The 27,935-nt window shown below is 52.6% G+C and overlaps 2 protein-coding genes across 3 annotated transcripts in view; one reads left to right on the forward strand and one right to left on the reverse strand.

Annotated features, from left to right (window-relative positions):
• Positions 1-582, forward strand: part of NKPD1 (NTPase KAP family P-loop domain containing 1) — a 10,456-nt gene extending 9,874 nt beyond the window's left edge. Inside the window, exon 6 of the mRNA XM_049900235.1 lies at positions 42-582. Within this exon, the coding sequence (XP_049756192.1) occupies positions 42-133 (92 nt within the window). The 3' untranslated portion in view covers positions 134-582. The remainder of the gene's footprint in view (positions 1-41) is intronic.
• Positions 564-27,935, reverse strand: part of PPP1R37 (protein phosphatase 1 regulatory subunit 37) — a 57,452-nt gene continuing 30,080 nt past the window's right edge. The window contains exons 2-13 of one of the 2 annotated variants that reach the window (XM_049900227.1): positions 14,158-14,255; positions 12,656-12,701; positions 12,344-12,444; positions 11,383-11,502; positions 10,710-10,860; positions 10,464-10,619; positions 9,123-9,235; positions 6,518-6,659; positions 6,270-6,436; positions 5,377-6,136; positions 4,999-5,089; positions 564-4,907 (exon numbers count right to left, since the gene is read on the reverse strand). In XM_049900227.1, coding sequence (XP_049756184.1) covers positions 5,007-5,089; positions 5,377-6,136; positions 6,270-6,436; positions 6,518-6,659; positions 9,123-9,235; positions 10,464-10,619; positions 10,710-10,860; positions 11,383-11,502; positions 12,344-12,444; positions 12,656-12,701; positions 14,158-14,255 — 1,937 coding nt within the window. In that variant the 3' untranslated portion in view covers positions 564-4,907; positions 4,999-5,006. Of the gene's footprint in view, positions 4,908-4,998; positions 5,090-5,376; positions 6,137-6,269; positions 6,437-6,517; positions 6,660-9,122; positions 9,236-10,463; positions 10,620-10,709; positions 10,861-11,382; positions 11,503-12,343; positions 12,445-12,655; positions 12,702-14,157; positions 14,256-27,935 lie in introns of those variants that run through there. The other variant, XM_049900228.1, reaches the window with a different exon arrangement.

Here is a 27,935-nt window from a genome sequence, read left to right on the forward strand (position 1 = left end):
CATGCCAAGAGTCAGTAACACCTCCCCTTCATCCCCACCAGGCCACGACGCAGAACATGCCTTTAGGCATGCCAGCAACGCCCAGCAACCCTCAGACTGGGCGAAAGGGGGCAAGCCTAGGCCCCTGGCCTGAGCGCCCTTTCCTTCCAGGGAACCCAGCCCAAGTGGACCTTGAATGGAGGACTCCAGCCAGCAGAAGCAACAGCTACTTTTTGGCCCAGATGAGGGCAAAGGGTCCAGAATGGGTCTAAGGCCCAGAGACCATTGTCTAGAGTCTGGAGTGAGGCCTGTGATAGCCACATTCCCCAGACAGAGCGGTTGGCAGCAGCCCCCAGGAGTGGGGTGGTGTCAGAGAGCAGATCCAGGATCAGTGAGGAACTGAGGATTGAAGTGCAATAAATGAAGGTGTGTAAAGCCCCCAACTGGTCTTTATGCCTTGGTCTTGCCTGGCTGGGTGAGGATTGGGCTAGGCCTGCCCTGTCCTGTCATGCCCCCTCAGAGCTTCAGGCTGGCAGCCTTGTCATGGGCATCCCTGGCAGCGAAAGGGACTGCGGGGGTGGTGGGCGAGGCTTCAGAGGCAGAGGAGAGGAAGGACGGATGTGCCAGGTTGACTCAGGTGAAGGAGAGCGTCCAGGCCTCAGGGTATTCAGGTCCTTGTCCCCACACCCTAGCCTGCCCCTCTGTGGGCAGGGCTGGAGCTGGCATTTCCGAGGGTGGTGTCCCCGGTGACCTCAGCAGGCTGCTCCACCCTCATCATAATAATGTAATTAGGCCTCGTTGGCACCTCAGACAGCTGGGGTGGGCAGCTCAGCCTCCCCCAGAAAAGTAACTTGTCCAGGGCTGCCTGCCTGACAGACCATTCCAGGGCCATGGGTTTGACACTGAAGCCATCTGCTCAGCCCCTAGGTGGGCAGCTGAGGCCTGGGATATTGAGGGACAGAGATGGGGACACTTAACAGGACACAGAGCAGGAGCCAGGCCAGACAGGAGGGGCACCCTGGGGCTGGAGCTGGGCTCGGCCAGCCTGGCTCCAGCCTCCCCCTTCCCAGAGATCTTGGAGATGGCACACCTGTGGGCAGCGTCAGATTCCTTGTTGGTCAAATATTCAGCCACACCCGCAGGCCTGGGGTTTGCCCGGCCCTGTCCAGTGGGGGGACCAACACTGAACATACCCTATGTGACTGGAAGGTGAGGGTGGGCGGAGGGGACAGTCCCACAGGGACCCAAGAGCTGTGCGCTCCAGGCCCAGCAACGGCACCCACCCTCAGGCCACGCGGTCAGGTGGGGACTGGCCTCACGCGCCTGAGCTCCAAGGCTGGCCCATAACCCCCAACACCCCTGGCCATAGTGCACACAATGCCCAAACAGCTGTCCTGATTGTCCCAGGAGCTGTCCGGACAGAGACGCTGCTTTTCCAGTCCGGTATGGCTAAGCTGGTGGGATAGGCCTGGCCTGCCTGGAGATGTCTTGCCAAGAAGGAGAGCACCACAGACTGACTGCTGGAGCCAGTATTTCTCCCTTTCTTTTTGTTAAAGCCATTTTGAGCTGGGTTTCTCTTTCTTACCATCTACAGTCCAGGCTGAAAATAAACTGGTGCCAGGAATGGGGTGCTGCAACAGAAAGATACTGAAGTGTGGACTTGGCTGGAGACTGGGAGCTGGACTGAGGCGTCCCCAGGCCCCCGTGAAAAGCAGAAGCCTCTGTGAGGTGGTACCAAGCTGTGCTCAGATCATTGCCCATGTTGTCTTAAGACTCTGACCAAGTGCTGCTCCAGAGAGTTTGGGGGACTTTGTACAAAACGCCCCATAGGGATTCCAAGGTTCTGGTGGAGCAGTAGTTAAAGCGCTCAGCTGTTAACCAAAAGGTGGGTGGTTTGAACCCACCAGCCACTCTGCTCTGCTTTTGTAAAGATTTACAGCCTTGGATACCCTGTGGGGCAGTTCAAGTATCCTCTGTTCTATAGGGTCAGTGAGCCGGAATCAACCGAAAGGCAGTGGGTTTGTTTTGGGTTTTTGTACAAAAAACCAGGATGTCACAATGACTGGGGTGGCCGAGATGCCCACTGTCCACCAGGGATCATGCTCCCTCTAGCAAGGAGCTCTCTTATCTACGAGGTCCTGGGACTAGCTTCGTTTTACCGTCAGAAAAGGGCTGGAAGTGATGTGCCCCTTCCCGCCATGGTGCCGGGTTAAGCAGCAGGCTGGCCTTCACTAGCATCTGCCCGCGGGATGCAGGGGACCCCTGGAGCCGTGGCGGGTGGCAGAAGGACGTCAGAGACACAGGAAGGAAGGGGCCTGGGGTCCCTTAATCACTGCTGCCGACCTGCCAACCCTCATGTGCAGAGAGGAACCTCTTTGTCAGGACATGGAGACTGTGAAGATTTGGTATAGTGCCTAGGCGAGCGATGAACCAGACCCCCTTAGGCCTTCCACAAAGGCTACCAAAACACACTCAGGGCCCAAAAATAAACCAGTTGCCGTGGAATCGGTTCTAACTCATGGTGACCCTATGTGTGTCAGAGTAGAGCTTCCCTCCAGAGAGTTTTCAAAATTGTGACCTTTTGCAAGCAGGTCACCAGGCCTGTCTTCTGAGGTGCCTCTGGATGGGTTTGAACCGCCAACCTTTCGGTTAGTAGTTGAGTTTCTAACAGACTGCACTACCCAGGGACACCTGTGGCTAAGGCAATGGTAAGCAAATACAAACATGGCCAAGGGGATCCTCTCTGTATCCAGCACTCCTGAAAGTCAGAAGCTCCCGGTGAAGTACATTTAGTGCCAGCAAGGGCAGGGATATGCTGGGGACAGGATTGGGGGGACCACACATGGGGCAGGTAGGCCCCCAGCCTCTAGTTTGCCTTGCCTGGAGATGGAGGCAGAGTGCAAGGGGATGGGAGCCCCCAGCCCTGCTACTGAGGGCCAGAAGCCCCGCTGAGGCTTAGGTTCATAGGCAGTGGGTGCTGAGAGACTCCAACCTGGTGAAGGGCTGTGGCTTCTCAGCTCCTTAAGGCAAACCTCACACTTGGGTTCAGGGCAGCCCGGGAGGGGCTCCTCCCTACACCCGCCTCATGGCCATGGTGGCATAGCCTTCCAGGGCCCACAGCCAGGCTGCCAGCCTTTCCCCTGCCGCCCCGGGGGCAGGGCCTGCACTGTGGCCCGGAGGTGGCTGCCCTGTAAGGCTCCCCGACCCCTCCCCTACACTGAGTCTTAACCATGGTTGTCCTGGGGAGCATGAGGACACATGGAGCAAACCAACAGTGGCCTAAGCAGTAACGGTGTTTATATAGACACCAAGAAGGTAGGGGGCAGAGAATTCCTGGGCGTGTCCAGGGCCGAACAAGACCAGGGCTCCCAGTCCGAACTCTGACTCTCCTGGCCTTTCCACTGCCATCTCTATTCCCGTGTGGGCCTCCCAAACAGGAGAGGGTGTGGATGGGAGGCAAAGACCCTCCCCCTCGTGTGGTTTTCATTCTGTAAAGGGTGAAGCCCCTTCCCAGACACACTCTACAGCCGCCGCTGCCCATGGCGTCCCAGGCACAGGCTAGAATAGGGGTGCAGGATGCCACAGTGACCACCTGAACACCATGTGGGCCAGCAGGGAAAGGCTGGGATCTGTTATCACGGCACCACAGGGAATGATCTGAACCTGAGTCATACGAGTCATCCGAGCACCTGGACCCGGAGCTGGAAGATACTTGAGTGCTTCCCCTTGAAGAAAGGGTAGGCATGCACTGGGCTGTGTGAGATGGTTGTTAGAGCCAAGCCGTGTGTCTGTTTGTAGAAAAGGGGTGTGTGCGTGTGTGCAGCCCCTGCGTACATGCCTGCCTGGGCATCCAAGGGAGGGAGTAATGGAAGACGTGGCCTTTGCCCGCCTGCCTCCTGGCTGTCCTCTGGGGAACTACTGGCAAGTAACCCAGCTGGCGTCCCCCAACAGGGCTGCTGTGATGGCCCCTGCCCCTGTGCCCAGAAGCCCACAGGCCCCCAGGGTGAGCGCACGGCAGGCAAGTAACCCAGCTGGCGTCCCCCAACAGGGCTGCTGAGACGGCCCCTGCCCCCGTGCCCAGAAGCCCACGGGCCCCCAGGGTGAGCGCACGGCAGGCAAGTAACCCAGCTGGCGTCCCCCAACAGGGCTGCTGTGACGGCCCCTGCCCCCGTGCCCAGAAGCCCACGGGCCCCCAGGGTGAGCGCACGGCAGGCAGGCAGATGGTGAATCCAGCTCTGGTTTATTAGAAAAGGTGTGAACAGAGCTGCACCAAGAGGGGCAGCCCCTCCCGTCTCTGCCCATTCTTACCCTCCACCCCCCACCCCCACTGGTTGTAGTGCCTCTCGGGGGGCACAGCCTCAAGTGGCCTGGGCAGCAGGGTCCCCAGAACCCTGGCTGCTCTCCACCCCAGCTCCCTGATAGATTTATTGCACTTAAGAGAACAAGACACTGATCTCTGCTCCCGTCCCCCCGCCCTGGCCCACCCGGCTGGGGCTCTGTTCTACCAAGTTCCACCACCACCACCACCACCGCTCACGCCCTCCCTCCTGCCTGTCCTGGGCCGGTGCCGAGGGGGCTATCCCACCACCACTGAGGACACCAGCCCGAACCGGGCGAGCCTGGTAGGACAGGCCCTCTGGGAAGGGCTGGAGCCCAGCTGTGGCTCGACGGCCTCGCAGCCCTGGCCTCCTCCTTTTCCTCCCATCCACCCCCAGCCCAGAGTCTTCGAGGCTGGACACATAAATAGAAGTGCTTAAGGGGGCCATTCCCTGCGGCTCCTGCACCTTTGTAGTGTTGCTGTGGGGGAGGGGGTCCCTGGAGCGGCCCCCCACCCCTGGCGTCCTGGGCCTCAGGAAGGCTGGGGTGAGGGTGAGCAGATTCTCATGGCTCTGGCCTCAGCTCATCGAAGACCGACCAGAAAAAAAGAACTTGGGGAGAAGAGATGGAAGGAAAGGTCAGAGCTGGTAGGTCGCTGAGCTTGCTCCCTGGTGTCCCAGGGCCCCTGGCCCCTCCCCTCACCTAAAGTGTCACAGTGTCTCCTGTCCAGATTCCTGACTGGCCTCCAGAAGCAGCTCCTCCAGCTCCTTCTCATTCTTGGAGCAGCTCAGCTCTGTGTGGAGAGAATGGGGAAGCTTGTTGAGCAGGTGGGTGGGATGGCAGCCCTGCCCAGCCAAGACAGATCCCCCACCCCCAGGAACAGCTTCCAAGGATCCAGGGAGGCAGTGTGGGGCCCAGGATCAAGTCCCACATGCACCTGCACATTAATGGGCCATGCTTCAGGGGAGAAACCCAGGCGCACCCAAGGGCAGCTGCTGGCCTAGATCACACAGGACACCCAAGCAAGCCCCATCTTGAGCTCAGGACCCCTCCTCGCCCTGCCCCAGGGACACCTCTCACCGTGTTCCAGGCCACAGCCACCTCCCTTGGCCTCAGGCCCAGGGGGCGGTTCCGGGGGCAATGCGAGGGCAAACTCCGGCTTGAGGCCGTTGGGCAGCAGTGGCCCTGACTGAGGCGACTCCGGCTGTGGCTGAGGCTCAGACACCCCTGGGTCCTGTGTGCTGATGACCTCGGCTGGTGGTGGGGCAGGTGAGGCAGGTGGGGAGGGAGGGGTGGGTGGGGAGAGAGGGGCAGGTGGGGCAGGTGGGGCGGGGGGTTCTGCCCTCTCAGGCGGACTCTCCACCCGGGTCACCACAAATACCTTGTGGCCCCGGCCCGGGCTGGACACAGAAATGCGCTGCTCTGTGGGAGAGGAGGGGCCGCCTGGGGGGGTCCTGTCCCCAGGGCCCAGGGAGTCCGTGGGGGGCACCAGGACGGGGCAGGGGGCAGAGGGACTCTGATTGCTGTTGGCCTCATCCTGCTTCCTGTCTTCTTCCTCTTCGTCCTCCCCCTCAGAGTCTGAGTCTGAGTCCGGGCTGGGCCCAGGGTCCGGAGCCCCATTCTCCTGTGCCTTAGTGGCAGGCTCCTCCCCAGGGCTGGCGGGCTCTTCCCCAGGCTCCTCCTCGGGCTGTGGCTCAGTGACAGTGATCTCAGGCATGGAGGCTGACAGCTGCAGCCTCTGCTCCTTCTCCTCACGCTCCCGCGCCAGCACGAAGTTGCGCTTGCAGCCGTTCTGGATCTCGGCGAGCAGAGCCTTCTGCGTCTCAATGAAGCTCTTCACCTGTAGTCAGGATGGGCCTGGCTAGGGGTCTCGCTGGCCCCCACATCAGCACCTGGCTTGTCTGACTGCACGGCCCTGGCAGGGCTGCCTGCCCCACCGCACCAACCCCAGGGCCAAAGGGGAGCCCACTCACCGCCTCCTTCTTGGGCTCACGGTCGAGGTCCAGGCGTAGCAGGGAGTGGTTCACCTTGAGGGCCAAGGACAGTGCCATGAGCCCGCCCGTCTTGATCTCGTTCTCCCGCAGGTCCAGTCTCAGGAGGCGGGGGCTCTCGGCGATGAACTCCGCCACTGCCACCGCGCCTGGGAGGGCGACCGCAGGGGCTGGCCATGGGCCCCACGCCCGGCCAGCCGCCCCACAGCCCACCCGCCCTGCCCCCTCACCCTCGCACGTGAGCTTGGTGGAGGCCAGGCCGAGGCGCAGCACGCTGCGGTTGCCGATGAGCCCGTTCTTCAGGTTGCGCACACCCTCATTCCCAATGGGGTTGTGGCCCAGGTTCAGCGTCTCCAGGCTCTGAGTGTGCGGCTAGGGGACCGTGCAGGGGAACCCCATGGTGGAAGAAAGGCCCAGAAGAACAAGTCAGGGAAGAACCAGAAAAAGAGGCCAACATGCTGTTCTTTTTCCTTGGCTGGGCTGAGTCTGGAGCGTGGGGGTTCCTGCCCCTCCGTGGGTCTGGAAAGGTCTGATCCTTTGTGTGTGCTTAAAAAATGTCTCCCAGATTTTCCCCAAGTCTGGCCCTGGTCCATGTCCCACAGGTCCAGGCCCTCCGTCTGCCCTGGCTAGGGCTCATCTGGGCTCCATGCTGAGGTCCGGCCTGTGAGGTTGCACCTGGCACCCCTGCATCTCCCTCAGGACTTAGGGTGGTCAGCCCTCACCTGTACCAGTCTTAACCTGGGCGCCAGCTGTGGGTGCACCCTGGGAGTCTCTGCCCTGTCAGCTTGCTTTAAATATGGCATAGTAAAAAGATTTAAAAGTCACTGAAGGCTTCTAGAAATGTTAACTTATTATACAGAACACTTCTACCTTGTGCAAAGCAGTGTATTAGGCTACAGCATTGGATGCAAAAAGACAAAGAAAGGTGATTTTCCCAAAAAACCAGACTTACTGGACTGGTTGAAGACTGGACGACCCCGGGAGACTACTGCCCTAAGATGCTCTTCAAACCCTGAACCGAAACTAACGCCTGATGTCACCTTGTAGCTAAGTAACAAACTGGCTTAAAAAATAATATCCCCCATAAGTACTGTGCTCCTTTAAAACATCTACATGAAGATCGCTCTGCCTGGGATCACAACACAGAGTCCTGGACAGAGCAGGAGAAAAACGGAGAACAAAATACCAAATTTACAAAAAAGACCGGACTTACTGGTTTGATAGGGACTGGAGGAACCCCGGAGACTATGGCCCTAGGACGCTCTTCTGACCTGGAACTGAAGTCATTCTCAGAGGCCACCTCCCAGCCAAACAATAGACAACCCAATAAAATAAACAATAACACCTGAGACGAATGTGTTCCTCAGAACAATCAATTATACAAGATCAAAAGGGCAACATTTGCCCAATGGCAAAGATAAGAAGCCTGGAAGGGGTAAAGACGAGAGGAAACGAGGAACTCAGGGCGGAAATGGGGAGAGTGCTGACACATCGTGGGGAATGCAACCAATGTCACTGGACGCTTTATGTACAAACTATCCAAGGGACAACTAATTTGCTCTATAAACTTTTACCTAAACCACAATAAAAAAAAAATAGGTTTCAGCTTCACATGTACACGTTTTAAGTTGGTGTGTTCATTCTTAAAAATTAGTAAAAATGCCCTTAAATAATAGGAAATGGCTAGCAGAATTCTACTAAGATATTCTCCATTTGACCTTCATGGGAATACTGACTTTTGTACCTTACGATTTTCTACTGACAAAAGGGACTTCACCTCTATTAACTGTGAAGAAGCCTGATCAGCTCCTTCTTCAGCAGGATACCATCATTGCTTGATGACAATTTTAGGGTTTACTTAAAGGATCCTAACAGGAGTTTCCCTTTCCAGAGCTTGCCGTATCAAGACAGTATACCATATAACCCGTTGCCGTTGAGTCAATTCCGACTCATAGAGACCCCACAGGGCAGAGTAGAATGGCCCCACAGGGTTTTCAAGGAGCAGCTGGTGGATTCAAACTGGTGATCTTTTGGTTAGCAACCAAGCTCTTAACCACTTCACCACCAAGGCTCCAGCAAAAAAAAAAAAAAAAATCTTACGGAAGTGAAAATTACTTGCAGAAGGTACACTGTGTATTTTTAATACATTCGTATTCTGAGATCCTAATTTATGATAACAGAAGATGATTTTTTTCTTTTCTTTTTTTGAACCTTAGTGTTAGAGGAGAAACGACGTACCACATTGGCCTTCTGATCACCCAAGGTCAGCATTACTCTGTGTTCCAACCTATAAAATAACTTTAGCATTCCGTGTATGTGCACAAATACCTGAGTTCCATGGTTTTAAGAAATAACCCAAATAAAATAAAATTTACACATGTGAAGGTAAAGAAAAATCATCTATATGAGACCAAACAGTCAACAATTGCTTTAAAACAAAGATGAGAGTGTAAGGGGGCAAACTAAGTAATGGAAAGGGAACAACCAGAACGGAAACACTGAGAATGTTCACGCATTGGGAAGAATGTAACCAGTGTCACTGAGCGACTTGTGTAGAAATCGTTGAATAGGAACCTAAACTGCCATGTAAACCTTCACTGAAAACACAACGAAATGTTCAAAAAAAACGTTATTTTCCTCAAGAAAAATATGGTGAGAAGTAGAACAAAAGAGCAAACAGGGCTGAAGAGAGAATGTGAACAGCCCCAGAGCCTGCAGGATGAGCAGGGCTGAGATGTGACAGCAGGAAGAGAAATGTTGTCACCGGCATGGGTGCCCAGAAGAGTGGGGGCCGCTGGACCTCCCTCCCTCCCCTGCCCGTTTCCACATACTCACCAGTGTCATGCCCAGGAAGGCCATGCCCGTGTGTGTGAGCTGGTTGTTCCACAGCACCAGGGTTGCCAGCCCCTTCCTCTGCTCCTTGAGGCCCTCACAGATGTAGGCCAGACCTGGGGGAGACCCGTGGTCAGGCCCCACTGGAGGTCTAGGCACTTCCACAGGTCCAGCCTGAAGCTTCTCCAGGGGACACTGGCATGGGAGCGACCGACTGCCTTGAGCACACACTGAGGCACTGCCCCCGCCCCACCCCCCAGGCACTGGCCTGCTACAACCCTGCCTTCGGGCTAGAGCACACACAGCTCCTCTGATCCATGGCTAGGAATGTGTTTTCCCCAGGCGGCCGGACAACGGCCTCCCCGCCTGCTTCGGCTCTGGCTCAACCCTCTCCACCTCACGGACTAGCTCTGGTCAGCTAGCCCTCAGGAGCCACCTCGGCTTCCTGTCCATGTCTCTCCCTGCACATACCACACCAGCTGACAGACTCAACAGCTAAGTCACTGAGCATGTGTCTCTTGGCTACAGCAAAGCACCATAGCGACAGAGGTGTGTCTCCCCTAAGGTTGTAAGCCCAGAGCCCAGAGAGGGCCTGGCGCAGAACAGGGGCTCAGCCTGCACCTGCTGCTGCAGGAGTAACAAGCGTGGTCCTGGCCTGGCCTCTGCAGGAGGCACTGGCCTCTCAGGCTCTCCAACTGGATCTTCATACTAAGGCCAGGGGACACTCAAGAGAGCCAGAGCCCACCCACCTGCCCTCAGGGTGACAAGGACCTGTTAACCTGTCCCCCACCCACTTGTTCTCCACAGCTCTTCCCTAAAACATCAACCATCCAAACTTTTCCCACCTCAGGGCCTTTGCACTGGCTGTTCCCTCTGCTGGGATTCTTTTCCTGGGCTTTTCAAATGGCTGGTTCTGTTCTCACCCTCCAGATCTCAACCCAGATGTCCCCTGCTCTGTGGCACCCTCCCCTTCCTGTATCTTAATAGCTCTCTAGCTGACCCTTTATTCCAACAATATTGTTTCCTTTAGCACACTTTTCACAGATTGTAATTATTACCATTATTTGTTCAATTCCTCACCTCTTTTTCCAGGAAGTCCTCCCTGACCCCCAGCCTGGATCAGCCATCCCCTCTAGGTTCCTGTAGCCCCAGCACTGACCACTCTGGGTCATCTCTGTCTGGGGACGGGTCTGTCTCCCCCACTTGACTGTGAGCCCCACTGGGGGGTAGGGCCAGGGCTGTCATGGTCTCCATTGTGTGCCCAGCACCGCCCAGCCCAGGACTGGGCCCAGAGTGGGCACTGGGCAGCTGGTCTTGGGAGGGGGTGGGTGGACTCGCACCCACCTGAGTCTAGCACGTGATTGTTGCGGAGGTCCAGGATCTGCAGGGAGCAGTTGAACTTGAGCAGGTTGCCCAGCTGGGCTGAGTCCTGCAGGCCGTTCAGCTTGTTGTCAGCCAGGTACAGCTCCCGTAGATTCATGTTCATCTTCAGGGCCGTGGCTGCAGGGGGTCAGCGGTGACTGGGCAGGCCACCTCCAGAGGCCCTGCCCAGGGGATCTAGCACCCTCTGCCTGTCCTCCTGGGACTCACCGAGCAGCATGAGGGGCCGCCCCGACAGGCTGGCGTTCTCCAGGTGCAGCACAGCCAGGCTGCTGCGGATGCGCAGGGCGCGGGCCACAAAGGGCGCCGAGTGGTCCAGCAGGGGCGTGTTGCGGGCGTCCAGGTACTGCAGGCAGCTCGTCTGCAGGGGGCAGTGCCAGGTGGGGCCTGGATCAGGCCTGATCCCAGCCCTCCCTGCCCCAGGGGACCTGCCCCCTGGATCCTAGAGGTCAGCAAGGCCACAGGTGTCACCTGGTTTTACAGCTGGGGACGTGGCTAGTGAGGGGAAGGCCCCAGGCTGGGGTCTCATGGGTGAGAGGCAAGCTGGTGTGACAGGGAGCCCTCCCAGCCAGCCCCATCCTATCTCAGACCTGACATCTCTGAACGTGAAGTGGGGATGGGCATGTGAAGGAGAAGGGAATAAACGCCTTGTAAGCAGAGAAAGGGTGAGGGAAGGCCTGGTAGAACGGGCACCTCTTTTTGGCATGGTTGAGGTGAAGAGAACAGCTTCCATCCCAAATTCACTGCTTCCCACTGGCCCAGAATCCCAAGAGCCCACACCCCGAGGCTCCTGTGTTGGGACCTAAGGGCTGGGTGTCCTGGGATAGCACCCTGACCCCCATGCCCGAGCTGCCCCACGGAAACCAAGAGGTGGGGCGTCCACCTTGCGCATCATGTGGGCAGCTGCCTGCCAGCCACGGGTACCGATGTGCTTGTTGAAGGAGATGTTGAGGTGGGTGGCCGACTCATAGTACTCGATCATGTCAAAGAGGGCTGAGGCACCCTGTGGACAGAGAATATTGTGGGGGGCTCAGCCTCAGGTTGAAGCTGTCCTGGGGGAGGCGTGTGGCCACAACACAGGGGCCTACAGAAAAAAGGGGACCTGGGGCAGCAGGGGAAGGACAAGTGCAGACAGGGCATCCTCCCCAGGGGGTGAGGCTGACGGACTGGCGCCTGGGTTCAGCTGCACCTGCAGCACAATGCCACCTGGGCCTCTAAGTCACCAGAACCCACACTCTCCCTTCTCTGCTGAAACCAGTCTGTTTTCTGTCACCTGCCACCCAGGGTGGTCCTGATGGATGTGCTTTGTCTGTGACCAGGCCAGGCCTCCGCTGTCCCTGGGCCCCGGCCTCCCACCATCCAGGACCCCTGCCCAGAGCCTGTGGGCTCTCTCTCTCCCACTGGGCCTCCTGTTTCCCTCTAACCTCAAGCCAAAAACCCCGGGCTTCTGGTGGCTTCTGAGTTTGGGGAGATGAGAACACCCAGGCCTAAATGGGGAGGGTGCCACCAGGGCATTTCTCCAGCTTCCCTGCAGGCACTGCTGGCCCCAGTGGAAAGGCTCCCGTGGGCCACACACCTCCCCTACGCCCAACTCTCCACATCTCCATACGTACAGATGCTTCCACCTTTGGAGCAGCCTATGGGGCCCGTCATCTGGCCCGACCCCTGGACCCCCAACACCCCTCCACCCACGGTGATCATTGTGACCATCAAGAGGCCCTGCTCCTGCCCCATCCCCAGGTCTCTGTCCAAGGAGATCCCTCCTCCTGCAAGGTGCCCTCCCCACCTGAACCTCCAGGGGCCGGGAGGCTCAAGGAGCGGGTCTGGGGGGAGGGGCTGCTCACATCTTCATCCAGATTTGTCTGCTCCAGGTCCACGACCTTGAACTGCAGCCTCTTGAAGACCTCCTCCAGGGCCTCGCAGGTCCTATAATCAAGCTTCTCACCTAGGATGAGACAGTGGCCCATGCGTGTCTGTGATACTGAGCAATGGCATGTGTGTGTACGCCTGGGGCTGGCTGAGCAGAAGTGCAGGCTCTGGGCCAAGGGGGAAGGAGGGTTCCTTGGATCCCACCACCTGCCCTGGGCTTGCTGCACCTTGGGGAGGCTCCCTGCCCTGCCCACCACCCAGGGGCCAGCCTCCGTCCAGACACACACCTTTCAGGTCCAGACACTCGATGCGGTGCCCGAGGTCTGTGAACTCCTGGGAGAGAAGAATGGACAGTGGTGAAGGCAGGAAGACCCCCCCCTCCCAGAGGCCAGGCTGGACCCCAGCAGTCGGGGAGCCGGGCCTCCCATCCTGGATCTCTGGTACTTCCAAGGTGAAGCAATATCGTGGGGTGGGATCATGGGGGCCTAAACAAAGGCCTAGAGGGAGTTCCAACAGCTGGACCCCAGGATGCAGGGCCTCAACAGAGTGGGTGCAGGGCAAGAGCGTCAACTCCGTGTCACTCCAGCCCAGAGGCCCTTCCTGGCCACAGATGTCTTCCAGTCGCTCCTGGCTCTGCTGCACCTAAAGGTACCAGGTTCGGTTCTCTAGGTTTCACACACATGAACCCACAGGGCAGGTGCTGCAATGAGCCCCGATGACAGATGAAGAGGCTAGGGTCCAAGCCTGGTCCAAGGTCACTGGCCTAGCAAAGGGCAAGGATGGTCTACTCCGAGGTCTGCCTGGCTACCACACTGAGGGCCTTCTTTTCCTGGATCTGGCAATGGCCCCTTCTGGAGTCCCCCAGAGAATCGCTAACCCGGGTGGGTGCGCAGAGATGGGCAAGCAGGACTGCTCACAGCAGTGCTGAGGGAGGAACGACCCTGGGAACATGCAACCTCGCAACATTCTGCAACAACCCACACAGAGGGGAAGGTATGAGGCAGTGCTTGCCCTGGGTGAGACAAGCACCCTGCAAGTGTGGCAAGACCCTATTTGGATAAAAATGAAAGACTACCCTGGGGTCTGTTCACCTTTGAAGATTAGCCTGTCTACTTGCACAGCATAGAACGGGCCGGAGTGCTAAAATGTCAAGCTGTTAACAACGGGGACTGGGGGGAGTGGGGCTCCGGGACGAGGCGGGAAAAGTAGGTTTTGCTTTGTATGTCTGCTCTATTTTAATTTTTGAAAATCAGGGACCATATATTTACTTTTGTAATTAAGAATTTTGAGCATAAACATCGTATGCATGGTTCCTACCCCGTGGTGTGGACTTTCTTTTGGGGGTGATCAAAAAAAACCAAACCCATTGCCGTCGAGTCAATTCCGACTCATAGCAACCGTGATAGGCAACCTGAATTTCTTACTTTATATAATTCTGTATTGTTTAGATATTTATGAAAGGTAGGTGGTTTGAATCCATCAGCCGCACTCTGCGTGAGAAAGATGCGGCAGTCAGCGTCCATGAAGATTTCAGTCTTGGAAGCCCTATGGGGCAGTTCTACTCTGCCTTACAGGGTCACTACAAGTCAGGACTGATTCAATGGCAACAGGTTTTAGATAACTGTGAAGAGCCCGATTACTTGTGCTACTGAGAAAAAGGATTTTCCAAGCTGTACTACACAGGCCTGATGAGAGCTCCCGCCCTTCACCCTGTCTGGGGGGCCAGGCTGTGGGTGGAGAGGCTCCTGCAGCCCTCTCCCCGCCCAACCCCTTGCCCTGTTCGTTCTACCTGGAGCTGCCGGAGGAGCTTGGGAATCTGCCGGCAGTTCAGCTTCTGGCAGGCCTGCTTGTAGGCGCCGATGACCTCGTCCACGGTCACGTTCTGGGCTGTGGACAGAGGACCCAGGCTGTGACTCTCCGTACTCGAGCCCCTCACAGGCTTCCACCCTGAGCCCCAACTCCTTCCTGCCCCCAAGCCTCTGCCAACACCGCCTTGCCCACCTCAGTACCCCTCATCACCACGCCCCCTCCAACAACGGCTGAGCTCTGTCCTCCCGTCCGGGCCTGGCTGGCCACGGCTGCCCTGGGAAAGGTCTCCCTGGCATCCCCTGACCAAGGCAGCACCCCCTTGCATTGCGACACACTCTCCCAACTTCCTGAGCACCTTCCCACAAACAGTACACAAGAATACATAGCATTCATTTATTTTCTACTTGTGAACTGCCTCCCACGCTGGACTGGGAGCCCCAGGAGGGCAGGACTGGGGCCATCTTGGCCACTGCTGGGTCCCCAGCACCATCTGGCACAGTGCCAAGCCTAGAGCAAGTATTTAATTTTTTTTGGATGTAAGCATGGGTCCTCACTTCCACCCTAGGAAGAAGCACCCTGCCCCAGGCCACATGGCCGGTGAGGGGTGGAGATGGGATCCAGTTCCATCTCAACTGCGCCCCCAAGTGGCCTCTCAGCACAGGCATGTCACTCAAACTTCGACTACCTGCACACATTTAACGGCCAAACATTCACGGCCGATGGCTACTGAGGGCAGGTCTCCTGACCCAGGGACACAGAAGTAGCCAGTGGTCGGGCCCAGGACATCCCCAGGGTAATGGGCAGTGGCTCACAGAATGAATGAAGGGCTACACCCCAAACCCAACAAGTCCTGGCCCCCTCAGCCTGGAGGCGCAGCCAGCCGTGCACAGGTCATCTCCACAGAGGTGAAAGCTGGGCTGTCCCTGTCCACAGCTCAGCCTTTTCTGGACATTTCCTATAAATGCACCAGGAGGCCTTTCCCAGCTAGCTTCTTTCACTGAGCTTAAAATTCTCAGCTCAGTTCCTTTGTATTGCTTAACAGTACCTGGACGATATACCCCACTTTGGCAATCCATTCTCCAGTTGATAGGATTTGTATTGTTTTCAGTTTCTGGCTATTAGAGCCTGGGTTTTAGCCCAGGCGGCCAGAAGAGCAGGAATAAAGGCCCTGAGCGGAAGGGCCAGGGTCAGCTCTGGGTGTTAGGAAGGCCTCCTGGGGCCATCGTGGTGGATAACAGCGGAGTGGACAAGGTGGGACGGGGAAGGCAACGCTGGTGCAGAAGCCAAGCCTCACCCCGGGCCCAGTGCCAGGACAAGGGGTCCTGGTAGTCCTTCCAGCCTACCCCCACCCTGCTGCCATCCTGCCCAGCCCCTGGGAACTTCCAAGTGAGCGTCTCGGTGCAGACCCCTCCACCAACCATCATCTGGTGCACCCCATCTCCTCCGGGGAGAGGACATGGAGGCCCAGGGAGGCCACCAGAAGCCATCTCCCTGGGGCCACGCAGCTGGTGGGGCAGAGTCTGTTTGGCTCCAGGGCTCCTCTCTCCACTGTGCTGGGGGAGGAGGGGCAGGCTCACCCACCAGGTGCTCTGGGAACTGTCAGGCAGGGCTGGAGGGAAGAGGCGGAAGGAGGCCCCAGCCTTCAGCCTCTCCAGAGATCAGGCCCCACATCTTCTTCCTCTCATTTCCTCCTGGGGGGTAGGAGGGTGGGAAATGGGGCCTGGGAGGAGCAGCAGGGGATCAAGAGCCTTCCCAGGTGTCTGCTGTCCCTCCTGTAGCCCAAGAGGGAGTCACTGACGAAGGCCCATGCCCTTGGTGCCCCACCCCCAGCTCCGATGAGGACAGGAACGGGTCAGCCTCAGGGAGTCCAACCAAGCCCATCTGGAGCTGGGGTTCGGGGCCAGGAATTTCACTGACCCTTCAAGGGGTCATGAACTCGAATGGGGAAAAATTACTTTTTCCCCACTAATTGAAATTTAGCATTTCCTTCTTATTAACACAGGCAGAGAAAGAGAAGAAAAGCATTAGCAGATCCTGTGACTTTGTCATCAATAGAAATTTCACATCACGTGACAGTTACTGCAGATTTCAAATGCTCACCAGTACGCTGAAAACAGTTCTCTGTACTAGATCTGCTGCTACACCTTGTTATTTCACCTGTCAATAGAAACCCGTTGTCGTGGAGTCGATTCTGACTCACAGCAATCCTATAGGACAGAGTAGAGCTACCCCACAGGGTTTCCGAGGCTGTAATCTTTATGGAAGCGGACTGCCACATCTGTCTCCTGCTGAGTGGCTAGTGGGTCCGAACTGCGGACCCTTCAGTTAGCAGCCGAGCACTTAACCACTGCGCCTCCTTGTGTCAATAAGAGCATGAACGGTAGCATAAAAAGTATTTTTTTAATAATTTTGATTGTTTTAAGTGAAAGTTTACAAATCAAGTCCGTCTCTCACACAAAAACCCATATACACCTTGCTACACACTCCCAATTACTCTCCCCCTAATGAGACAGCCCGCACTCTCCCCTCACTCTCTCTTTTCGTGTCATTTTTGCCAGCTTCTAACCCCCTCCACCCTCTCATCTCCCCTCCAGGCAGGAGGTGCCAAGAAAGTCTCAAGTGTCCACCTGATTCAAGAAGCTCACTCCTCACCACTATCCCTCTCCAATCCATTGTCCAGTCCAATCCATGTCTGAAGAGTTGGCTTCGGGAATGGTTCCTGTCCTGGGCCAACAGGTCTGGGGGCTATGACCACCAGGGTCCTTCCAATCTCAGTCAGACCATTAAGTCTGGTCTTATGAGAATTTGGGGTCTGCATCCCACAGTAGCACAAAATTTTTAAAAACATTTAGCTAACTGTATTTCAACTGGTATCTACTGTAATCCTATTTTTTTTTTTGGCCTCTAAAACGATCAGTCTCAGAAGGGGCCCACAGGTTTATTGGATGGCCAAAGGGCAAGAACCCCAGCCCTAGATAGACAGACACTTCAAAAGAGGGCCCCTGGGCTCAGGCTGGTCACATGACACAAGGACAAAGTGGACATGTGGTATACATGGGCTGCTGTTATCATCACTAGTGGGTTGTAGTCAGTCTACAGGACTCATTCACAGTCAACTACTCAAACTGCTATAAGGCCTTCAGGTGTTTATCTCTAACATTCCTTCCTCCACGAAGCCCTCCATGACTACCCAGGCTGGGGCAGGTAACCCTCTGACTCCCCCATTCCAGCCCTGGCCAGTCTAGGTTCTCACTGCCTAAAGATGGATCTGTCTCCCCCATCACACTGTGAGCCCATGAGGGCAGGCTGAGAGCTGTTTTGGTCACCATCATGTCCCCAGTATTGCCAGCACAGTCAAGACACACAGTAGGTATCAAACCATATCTGTTTCATGGATGGACAGACTGATGGATGAGCTTCCACATGACCCTCAGAGCGCAGCAAGGAGTCGTCACTGCAGGTTTGTGGAACCAGCTGTGACCTCACACTGACCCGGGGCTGCAGGCGGAGCCACAGGAGCGAGCCCAGGAAAGTTGAGTTGGCCTGCAGCGCCTAAGGCTGGCAAAGGTAAGCAGGGGGTGGCCAGGCTTGGAGAAGAGATGGAGAGAGCATTACAGATGAGACAGGAAGGTCAGAGGGGGAAGGTGGGAGAGTGTTCCTGGGTGGGAAGCACTGGAAAGGGCAATAAGGTCCAAGAGAGGGGCTTGAGTGAAGCAGACATAAGGCAGAGCTATTTAAGGGCTGGTGACATGCTGAGAACTTGGCTGCCTTCCTGGGGTGTCCCTACTTCCCTGGATCCTAGGTCTGATTTGCTCCATCTTAGGAAGAAACTAAGGCTCAAGGTCCCTCCACACACAAGTGACTGTGTGAGTGGCAGAGCTGCCTCCTTGCTGGACTGGGAGCTCTGAGAGGGCATGACTGGGGCTGTCTCAGCCACACAGGGCCAGGCACCCTGGGGCCCTCAGCCCTCAGGGACTCAACAGCAGAGAAAGCCACCGCAGTTAGCACCCACCAGCTGGCATCTAGCCTCCTCCACCCACAGGGGAGCTCACTCTCAGCCTTGGCCAGTCCTTACACCTCTGGAGGAAGGGGGGATGCCATCAACAACCTCCCTTGGGCGGGACAGCATCCTGGGATTGGGGATGGAGACCTCTGGGGCCTGCTCTGTGGCAGCCACCACAGCAGTGGGGCGGCCTGCGGAGGTATGTGTATATGTGTTTGTTTTAATTTTATTATGGTAAAACATATAAAAAACCAATTGCCATTTCAACTATTTTTAAGCATACAACTCAGTGACATTAACTGCACTCACCACACTGTGCAACCATCACCACTATTTCCAAAAGTCCCTCATCATCCCAAACAGGAACCCAGTACCCCCGAAGCATTACTGCCCCACGTCCCCTGCCGCCAGCCCGTGGTAACCTCTAATCTACCTTGGCCTCTGTATTGGCCTGTTTGAGATATTTTAGTTAAGTGGGATTGCATATTTATTCTTTTGTATCTGATTTAAAAAAAATTTTTTTGTGCTTTAAGTGAAAGTTTACAAATCAAGTCAGTCTCTCATACAAAAATTTATACACACCTTGCTATATCCTCCTAATTGTTCTCCCCCTAATGAGACAGCACACTCCTCCCCTCCACCCTCTATTTTCGTGTCTATTCAGCCAGCTTCTGCCCTCTCATCTCTCCTCCAGGCAGGAGCTGCCCACATAGTCTCATATGTCTACGTGGTCCAAGCAGCTCGCTCTTCACCAGTATCATTTTCTATCCTATAGTTCAGTCCAATCCCTGTCTGAAGAGTTGGCTTCGGGAATGGTTCCTGTCTTGGGCTAACAGAAGGTGTGGGGACCATGACCTTCGGGGCCCTTCTAGTCTCAGTCAGACCATTAAGTCTGGTCTTTTTACCAGAATTTAGGGTCTGCATCCCACTGCTCTCCTGCTCCCTCAGGGGTTCTCTGTTGTGCTCCCTGTCAGGGCAGTCATCGGTTGTAGCTGGGCACCATCTAGTTCTTCTGGTCTCAGGCTGATGTAGTCGCTGGTTCATGTGGCCCTGTCTCCCGGGCTCATAATTACCTTGTGTCTTTGGTGTTCTTCACTCTCCTTTGCTTGTATCTGATATTTCACCCAGGATGTTTTCAAGGTTCTTCCATGTAGTAGGATGTATCAGAACATCATTTCTCTTTATGATATTCCATTATATACTAAAACCAAAAAAAAAAAAAAAAAAAGAAGAAGAGCCCTGGTAGCACAGTAAACCAGATGACTGCTAACCTAAAAGTCGGCAGTTCAAAACCACCAGTTGCTCCGCAGGAGAAAGATATGACAGTCTCTTTACATAGAGATTTATAGCCTTGGAAACCCTATGGGGTCGCTATGAGTCAGAATCGACTTGATGGCAGAGGGTTTGGTTTTTTGTTTTTTTAAACATATATGTTATTGTCAGGTGCCATCCAGTCTGTTCCAAATCACAGTGACCCTATGTACAACAGAAAGAAACACTGCCTGGTCCTGCACCATCCTTACAATCGTTGTCATGCTTGAGCCCACTGTTACAGCCATTGTGTCAATCCATTTTGTCAAGGGTCTTTCTCTTTTTCGTAAACCCTCTACTTTACCAAGCATGATGTCCTTCTTCAGGGACTAGTCCCTCCTGATAAAATGCACAAAGTATGTGAGACAAAGTCTCACCATCCTTGCTTGCTTCTAATGAACATTCTGGCTGTACTTCTTCCAACACAGATTTGTCCAGTCTTTTGACAGTTCATGGTATATTCAATATTCTCCGCCAACACCATAATTCAAAGGCATCGGTCTTCTTATTCACTGTCCAGCTTTCACATGCATACGAGGCTACTGAAAACACCACTGGTTGGGTCAGGCACACCTGAGTCCTTAAAGTGACATCTTTTTTACATTTTAAAGAAGTCTTTTGCAGAAGATCTGCCCAATGCAATCAGTTGTTTGAGTTCCTGACTGCTGCTTCCATGGGCATTGATTGTGGATCCAAGTAAAATGAAACCCTTGACAACTTCAATCTTTTCTCCATTTGTCATGATGTTGCTCATTGGTCCAGTTGTGAGGATTTTTGTTTTCTTTATGTTGAGGTGCAATCCATACTGAAAGCTGTGGTCTCTGATCTTCAAGAGTAAGTGCTTCAAGTCCTCTTCACTTTCAGCAAGGAAGGCTGTGTCATCTGCATAACGCAGGTTGTTAATGAGTCTTCCTCCAATCCTGACACCCTGTTCTTCTTCATATGGTTTGGCTTCTCGGATTATTTGCTCACCACACAGACTGAATAAGTACGTGAAAGGATACAACTCACATGTTTCCTGACTTTAAACCAGGCAGTATCCCCTTGTTCTGTTCAAACAACTGCCTCTTGGTCAAAGTACAGGTTCCTCATGAGCACAATTAAGTGTTCTGGAATTCGTGTTCTTCAAAATGTTATCCATAATTTGTTATGATCCACATAGTCGAATGCCTTTGACAGTCAGTAAAACACAGGTAAACTTCTTTCTGGTATTCTCTGCTTTCAGCCAGGATCCATCTGATATCAGCAAAGACATCCCTACTTCTACGTCCTCTTCTGAATCCAGCTTGAATTTCTGGCAGTGCCCTGTCAATGTGCTGCTGTGACCGCTTTTGAATGATCTTGAGCAAAATTTTACTTGGGTGTGGTATTAATAATATTGTTTGATAATTTCCACATTCTGTTGGATCACCCTTCTTTGGAATGGGTACAAATACGGATCTCTTCCAGTCAGTTGGCCAGGTAGCTGTCTTCCAAATTTCTTTCCATCGAAGAGTGGGCACTTCCAGCACTGCATCCATTTGCTGAAACATCTCAATTGGTATGCCGTCAATTCCCGGAGCCTTCTTTTCCACCAATGCCTTCAGTGCAGTTTGGGCCTCTTCCTTCAGTATCATCATTTCTTGGTCATATGCTACCTCCTGACATGGTTCAACATCGACCAATTCTTTTTGGTACAGTGACTCTGTGTATTCCTTCTGTCTTCTTTTGATGCTTCCTGTGTCAATTAATATTTTCCCCATAGAATCCTTCAATACTACAAGTCAAGGCTTGAACTTTTTCTTCAGTTCTTCCAGCTTGAGAAATGCTGTGTTCTTCCCTTTTGGTTTCCTATCTCCAGGTCAATGCACATTCCATTATAATACTTACTTTGTCTTCTCAAGCCGCCCTTTGAAATCTTCTGTTTCGCTCTTTTACTTTTTCATTTCTTCTATTTTCTTTAGCTACTCTATGTTCAAGAGCAGTTTTCAGAGTCTCTTCTGGCATCCATTTTGGTCTTTTCTTTCTTTCCTGTTTTTTTAATGGCCTCTTGCTTTCTTCAAGTATGATGTCCTTTCACACTCATCTGGTCTTCGGTCATTAGTGTTCAATGTGTCAAATCTATTCTTAAGATGGTCTCTCAACTCAGGTGGGATATACTCAAGGTTGTACTTTGGCTCTCGTGGATGTGTTCTCATTTTCTTCAACCTCAGCTTTGAACTTGCATAGGAGCAACTGATGGTCTGTTCCACAGTCGATCCCGGGCCTTGTTCTGACTGATGATATTTAGGTTTTCCATCATCTTTCCACAGATGTAGTTGATTCGACTCCTGTGTATTCCATCTGGTAAGGTGCACGTGTATAGTCACCATTCATGTTGTTGAAAAACAGTACATACAATGAAGAAGTTGTTAGTCTTGCAAAATTCTACCATGTGATCTACAGTGTCATTTCTATCACCAAGTCCATATTCTCCCACTACCAACCCTTATTTCTAATTCACGTTTCAATCACCAGGAATTATCAATGCATCTTGATTGGATGTTCGATCAATTTCAGACTACAGAAGTTGATAAAAATCTTCACTTTCTTCATCTTTGCCCTTAGTGATTTGTGCATAAATTTGAATAATAGTCGAATTCACTGGTCTTCCTTGAAGGAGTACGGATATAACCCTATCACTGACAGTGTTGTACTTCTGCATAGCTCTTGAAATGTTCTTTTTGATGATAATGGAACACCATTCCTCTTCAAGTTGTCATTCCCAGCATAGTAGGCCATATGATTGTCTGATTCAAAATGGTCAATACCAGTCCATTTCAGCTCACTAATGCCTGGGATATCGATGTTTATGCATTCCATTTCATGTTTGATGACTTCCATTTTTCTAGATTTATACTTCATACATTCTGATTATTAACAAATGTTTGCAGCTGTTTCTTCTCATTTTGAGTCATGCCACATCAGCAAATGAAGGTCCCAAAAGCTTGACTCCATGCACATCAAGGTCAACTCTACTTTGAGGAGGCAGCTCTTCCCCAATCATAACTGGAGTGCCTTCTAACCTGAAAGGCTCATATTCCAGTACTGTATCAAAAATGTTCTGCTGCTATTTTTTGGTTTGTATATATACACACGGAAACCCTGATGGCATAGTGGTTAAGCACTATGGCTGCTAACCAACAGGTCAGCAGTTCAAGTCCACCAGGCACTCCTTGGAAACTCTATGGGGCAGTTCAACTCTGTTCTGTAGGGTTGCTAAGAGTCGGAATCAACTCGACAGCACTGGGTTTGGTTGTTGCTTTTTTTATATACACACACACACTTTATTCATTCATCCATTGATGAACACTGGGGTTGTTTCCACTTTATGGCTATGATGAACAGTTCTTTTTTGAACAACGGTGTACACGTATCTGTTTGAGTTCCTGCTTTCAAGTCTCCTAGGTATATACACAGAAGTGGAATTGCTGGGTCATGTGGTAGTTTAACTTTTCAAGGAAGTGCCAAACTTTTCCACCGTGGCTGCATCATTTAACAATCCCACCACCACCAGCAGTGGGCAAGGGTTCCAGTTTCTCCACATCTTCACCAATGTTTTTCAGTTTCCATTATTTGGATAATAGCCACCCTAATGGGGAGGAGGTGGCATCTCACCGTGGGTGGGGAGGTGTATCCCTGTGTGACACTTGGGACTCTCTTTATCATTAGGGAAGCCTAGATGATATAGGCGCTGCTGGTGCTGCTCATAATCACCACAATACTCTCCACATGATTTCCGGGAATTCACGTCCCCTGGAAAACCAGCCTATGATTCTCAGGTGAAGAACCTCTGCCAACGCTTTGAATTTCTTATCAGCACGTAATGTTTTGAAGACTGGTTTTTAATAATAGAGAGCAAACCGAACGACCCTGTCTGGGGCACAAAGTGCTGCTTCAGGAGACTTCATCTTTGTGGGTCACAGGCCCCTTAGAAAAACCGAAGAGCATCGCAGCCCTCCTGCCTGGCACCTCCTGCAGGCCAGCACTGAGCAGGGTGCTGCAGACCCCCAGAGGCTATCCCTGTCTGCGGAAGAGATAAGCTGGTGAACTTTACATGTGATTTCAGGGGAGGCTCCTCGGAGGCTGGAGACGGAGCAAAGAGCCTCAGTGGGCAGCAGAGGAGTCCTCCCAGGGCTACAGCCTCCCTGGCCCAGCCTCCAGTCGGCCCACTCCCTGGGGCCCAGCCTACCCACCCACTGCTAATGTGTCCCTTCCTTTCACTGGGCCTTAGTTCCCCATCTGCAAAATGGAAACAATAATGCTCCCCGTGGTCTACGAAAGCCTGATGGCGTAGTGGTTAAGCGCTACAGTTGCTAACCAAAGGGTCGGCAGTTCAAAATCTGCCAGGCACTCCTTGGAAACTCTATGGGGCAGTACTACTCTATCCTATAGGGTCACTATGAGTCGGAATTGACTCAACGGCACTGGGGTTTTGGTTTGGTGGTCTATGATGATCAATATCTGAGTGAGAGCATGGCAGGGCCAGAGACAGGCTAAGAGCAGAGCCAGAGACCTGAAGACTACCTAGCAGTTCTGAGTTCTGGCAAGGCCACTTTCCCGACCCAAATCCCAAGGTTTTGCAGTGTAGGGAGGAGGAGGAGGAATGGGTCTATAACTTGAACAAATTATGGTCCAAGTTCATCTGGAAAAGAAGATCCACAAGATTGTCAAGGTAATTTTGAAACAAGAAATGATTGGGGGCAGGAGAGAATCTTACCTTTCCAGATATTAAAAAGCTACACTAACTAAAGTGGCACGGTTATAGAACAGGGCTAGATTACTGATTAAGGAACAGAAAGTTGTCCAAAAATGGCTGCGATTTGACCCCCCATCAGCCTGGCATTCACAGGGTTTGGAACAAGGCATGGTCTGGGGAGCTCACGTCTGCCTACCCACTTACAGAAGGGGAAACTAAGACCAAGGGTAGGTAGGTGAGGCATACTGAGAGAAGGTGACACCTCTCACCCCGCCCCGAGACAAGAACAATAACTGCATCTTGTCCATTTCTTCTGAGGCCAAGATACACCTTAACAGGTAAGAGCAGCGCTGGAGAAAAGACACAACAAAAGAAGTCATGTCGGGGCTCGGAGGGACACCCATTGCCGCACAGGTTTTGGCACACGGGGTGGACACACCCCACCGCCACCGCCTCAATTTCCCCCACAGCACCATCAGCGTTTCCCAAGACCTGGAGTGTGCACTAGGGATGACACAGCAGAGTGTTGGGTGGCTTGTGAAAGAACAAATTTTAATCATGATGTATTAATAAAAAACAACTAGCACATCAAGTCCATGATTTCACAAATGTTATTATATAGAAATGACACTAAACTAATCTGAAATAAAAAAATAAGAAAAAAGAATAGCAGTACAGACAGTTGAGAGAAATAATAGACAGCATCTACATAGCACTTACCATGCACCAGGTGCCATCCCAGGCACTTTATACCTATTAAGGGCTCAATTCCCCAAATGCTTCTATGAAGTAGGTACATCTCCACTTTTGTTATTTGTTCTTAGATGCCCTTGAGTTGGTTCTGACTCATAGCAACCCTGTATACAACAGAACAAAATACTGCCTGGTCCTGGGCCATCCTCACAATTGTTATGCTTGAGCCCATTGTTACAGCTACCGTGTCAATCCATCTCATCGAAGGTCTTCCTCTTTTTCGCTGACCCTCTACTTTACCAAGCATGATGTCCTTCACCAGGGACTGACCCTTCTTTTTGGATCAATCTTATATGGGGTTCGATGAACATCTTGGATAGATATCCTTTCGTCTTTCATGATGTCAGGGAAGTTTTCTGCCAGCAGATCTTCAGCTATTCCCTCTGTGTTTTTTATTATCCCTCCCTGTTCTGGGACTCCAATCACACGCAAGTTATTCTTCTTGATAGAGTCCCACATGATTCTTAGGGTTTCTTCATCTTTTTTTAATTCTTTTATCTGATTTTTCTTCAGCTATATTGGTGTCAATTCCCTTGTCCTCCAGATCCCCCCCTCTGCATTCCAATTGCTCGAGTCTGCTCCTCTGACCTCCTACTGAGTTGTCTAATTCTGTGATTTTACTGTTAAACTTTTGATTTCTGAATGCTGTCTCTCTATGGATTCTTGCAGCTTATTAATTTTCCACTATGTTCTTGAATAATCTTTTTGATTTCTTCAATTGCATTATCAGTGTGTTCTTTGGCTTTTTCTGTAGATTGCCTTATTTCATTTCTGAGGTCATCCCTGATGTCTTGAAGCATTCTGAAAATTAGTTTTTTATATTCTGCATCTGGCAATTCCAGGATTATATATTCATTTGGGAAAGATTTTGATTCTTTAGTTTGGGGTGTTGTAGAAGCAATCATGGTCTGCTGCTTTATGTGGCTTGATATCGACTGCTGTTTCCGAGTCATCTCTAAGATATTGTAGTGATTTATTTTATATTTGCTCACTGAGTCTTATCTTGTTTTGTTTTCTTTCAATATACATAGATGGGCTACTAGATTGTGCTGTCTTGATTGTTGTAGCCCTTGAATCACTTATGTCCTATTACCAGCTGGTTTGGGCTGTTAGCAGATATATAAGCCTAAGAGTCTGTTCACTATTCTTGAGTAGAATCTGATTTTGGGTCATCAAGTGTGTGGTGCAGACTGTCACCTATCCACCTAGAGGAGTAGTGGTGATAGTTGTGTGCACCAGATTCTAGTAGCAGCAGGGGTTCACACTCCAGGGAGGGCAGGATGCTGACGGGCTTCCCCCAAGTGCCAGTGAGGTAGGTGTGTCTCTATTCCTAAAGCACTTTGGTGGGTGGGCTCTGCAGCTGTGCCTTAGGCCCCCAATGCAAGTACCTCTACAGATTGGTAGGTGTCACCCTCCTTAGACCCCTAAGGCAGGAGGCTAGCTGGTCTGGGGGGAGCTTCAGTCCTCAGTTCCCTGTTGTGGGTCAGTGAGGGCTCTGTTGAATACGCAGAAATATCAGACCTGGGAAACTTGTCTTTCCAGTAATCAAACAATTACAGTCAGATCCCTATCAGAATTGCCTTTGCATTATAATAGCCACCTTGTTCCCTGTAGGGATGAAAGACCAAGACTGTGGATCACATATGCTTGGCTGGAGCTGGTTCTGTATTTTTAGTCCAATTAGGGAAAGATTTTTGGTCCCTGGGTTTTTTTGTAGCTGTTTCTCTCAGGCCAGGAGAATGGGTTAGGGAAAGACCAAAAAAAGAAAAACCGCAGCGCACTTCACTCTCTGGCTCCGGAAATTCCAATGTTAATGAAGCCGCCTGGGAAGGGGAGGGGAGGGATCAGATAAATAGGAGAGAGTAGCACCCCGGAACATAGACAAAGTTACTTATCTTGTCTGGCGATGGCTATTTTATCTGAGATTCCCGAGGGGTGTGTAGTCTGTGTGTGTTGGCTGGGTCGAGACTGCCCCCGAGGGTCAGGGCCACGTCCCGTGCTTGCGCTGTCTCAGAAGCCGTGGTTAGTTCCTCCGCTCCCAGTCCAAAGCCCAGCTCCAAGGTTCCCCGGCTGGGATGCTGCACTCCAGGCTCCAAAATCAGTCGCTGCCTCCCGGTCACCTCTCCTCCTGTCAGCTGCATCGCTGCGCTGCCTGCGTGCACTGGCTGGGCCTCCCCCGAGGTCACTTCTGGGCACTAGGGCTGCGTCCCATGTTTGCACCATCTCAGGATGCCGTGCTCAGCTCCCCTGCACCCAGTCCAAAGCCTGGCGCCAAGGTTTTCTGACTGGGATGCTGGATCCAGGCTCCGAAAGCAGTCATTGCTTCCCCGTGGTTCTTCGTTCTCAGTCTCTGTCACTCAGGTCAACTCTTTAGATCTGTGTTTGATGGTCAGGGTTCGTAAATTGTCATGTATGGGATCGATTCACTTGCTTTTCCAAGCCTTTGTTGCAAGAGGGATCCGAGGTAGCTTCTACCTAGTCAGCCATCTTGGCCCCCTCCCCGACCCCTCTTGATAACATGTCCAAAGTACGTGAGTGCTTCCAAGGAGCACTCTGGCTGTATTTCTTCCAAGACAGATTTGTTTGTTCTTCTGGCAGTCTGTGGTATATACAATATTCTTTGCCAACACCATAATTCCAAGGCTTCAATTCTTCTTCAGTCTTCCTTATTCATCTCCACTTTAGAGAGGAGGAAACTGAGGCATGAGGACAGATGATCAAGGACTTGTCCAAGGTCACATGCCAAGTACTAGCAGAGCTAGGGGCTGACCCAGGACTGGCCCCTAGACAGAGCGCCTCTTTATGAAACCCATCACTGACAAGTTGATTCTGACTCATAGTGGCCCTGCAGGACACAGGAGAACTGCCCCATAGGGTTTCCAAGGCTGTAAATCTTTAAGGAAGCACATTGCCACATTTCTTTCCCATGGAGCAGCTGGTGGATTCAAACCACTGACCTTCTGGTTAGCAGCCA

Source organism: Elephas maximus, chromosome 11 (genome assembly GCF_024166365.1).
Source record: "Elephas maximus indicus isolate mEleMax1 chromosome 11, mEleMax1 primary haplotype, whole genome shotgun sequence".
In the NCBI taxonomy this organism is placed as follows: Eukaryota; Metazoa; Chordata; class Mammalia; order Proboscidea; family Elephantidae; genus Elephas; species Elephas maximus.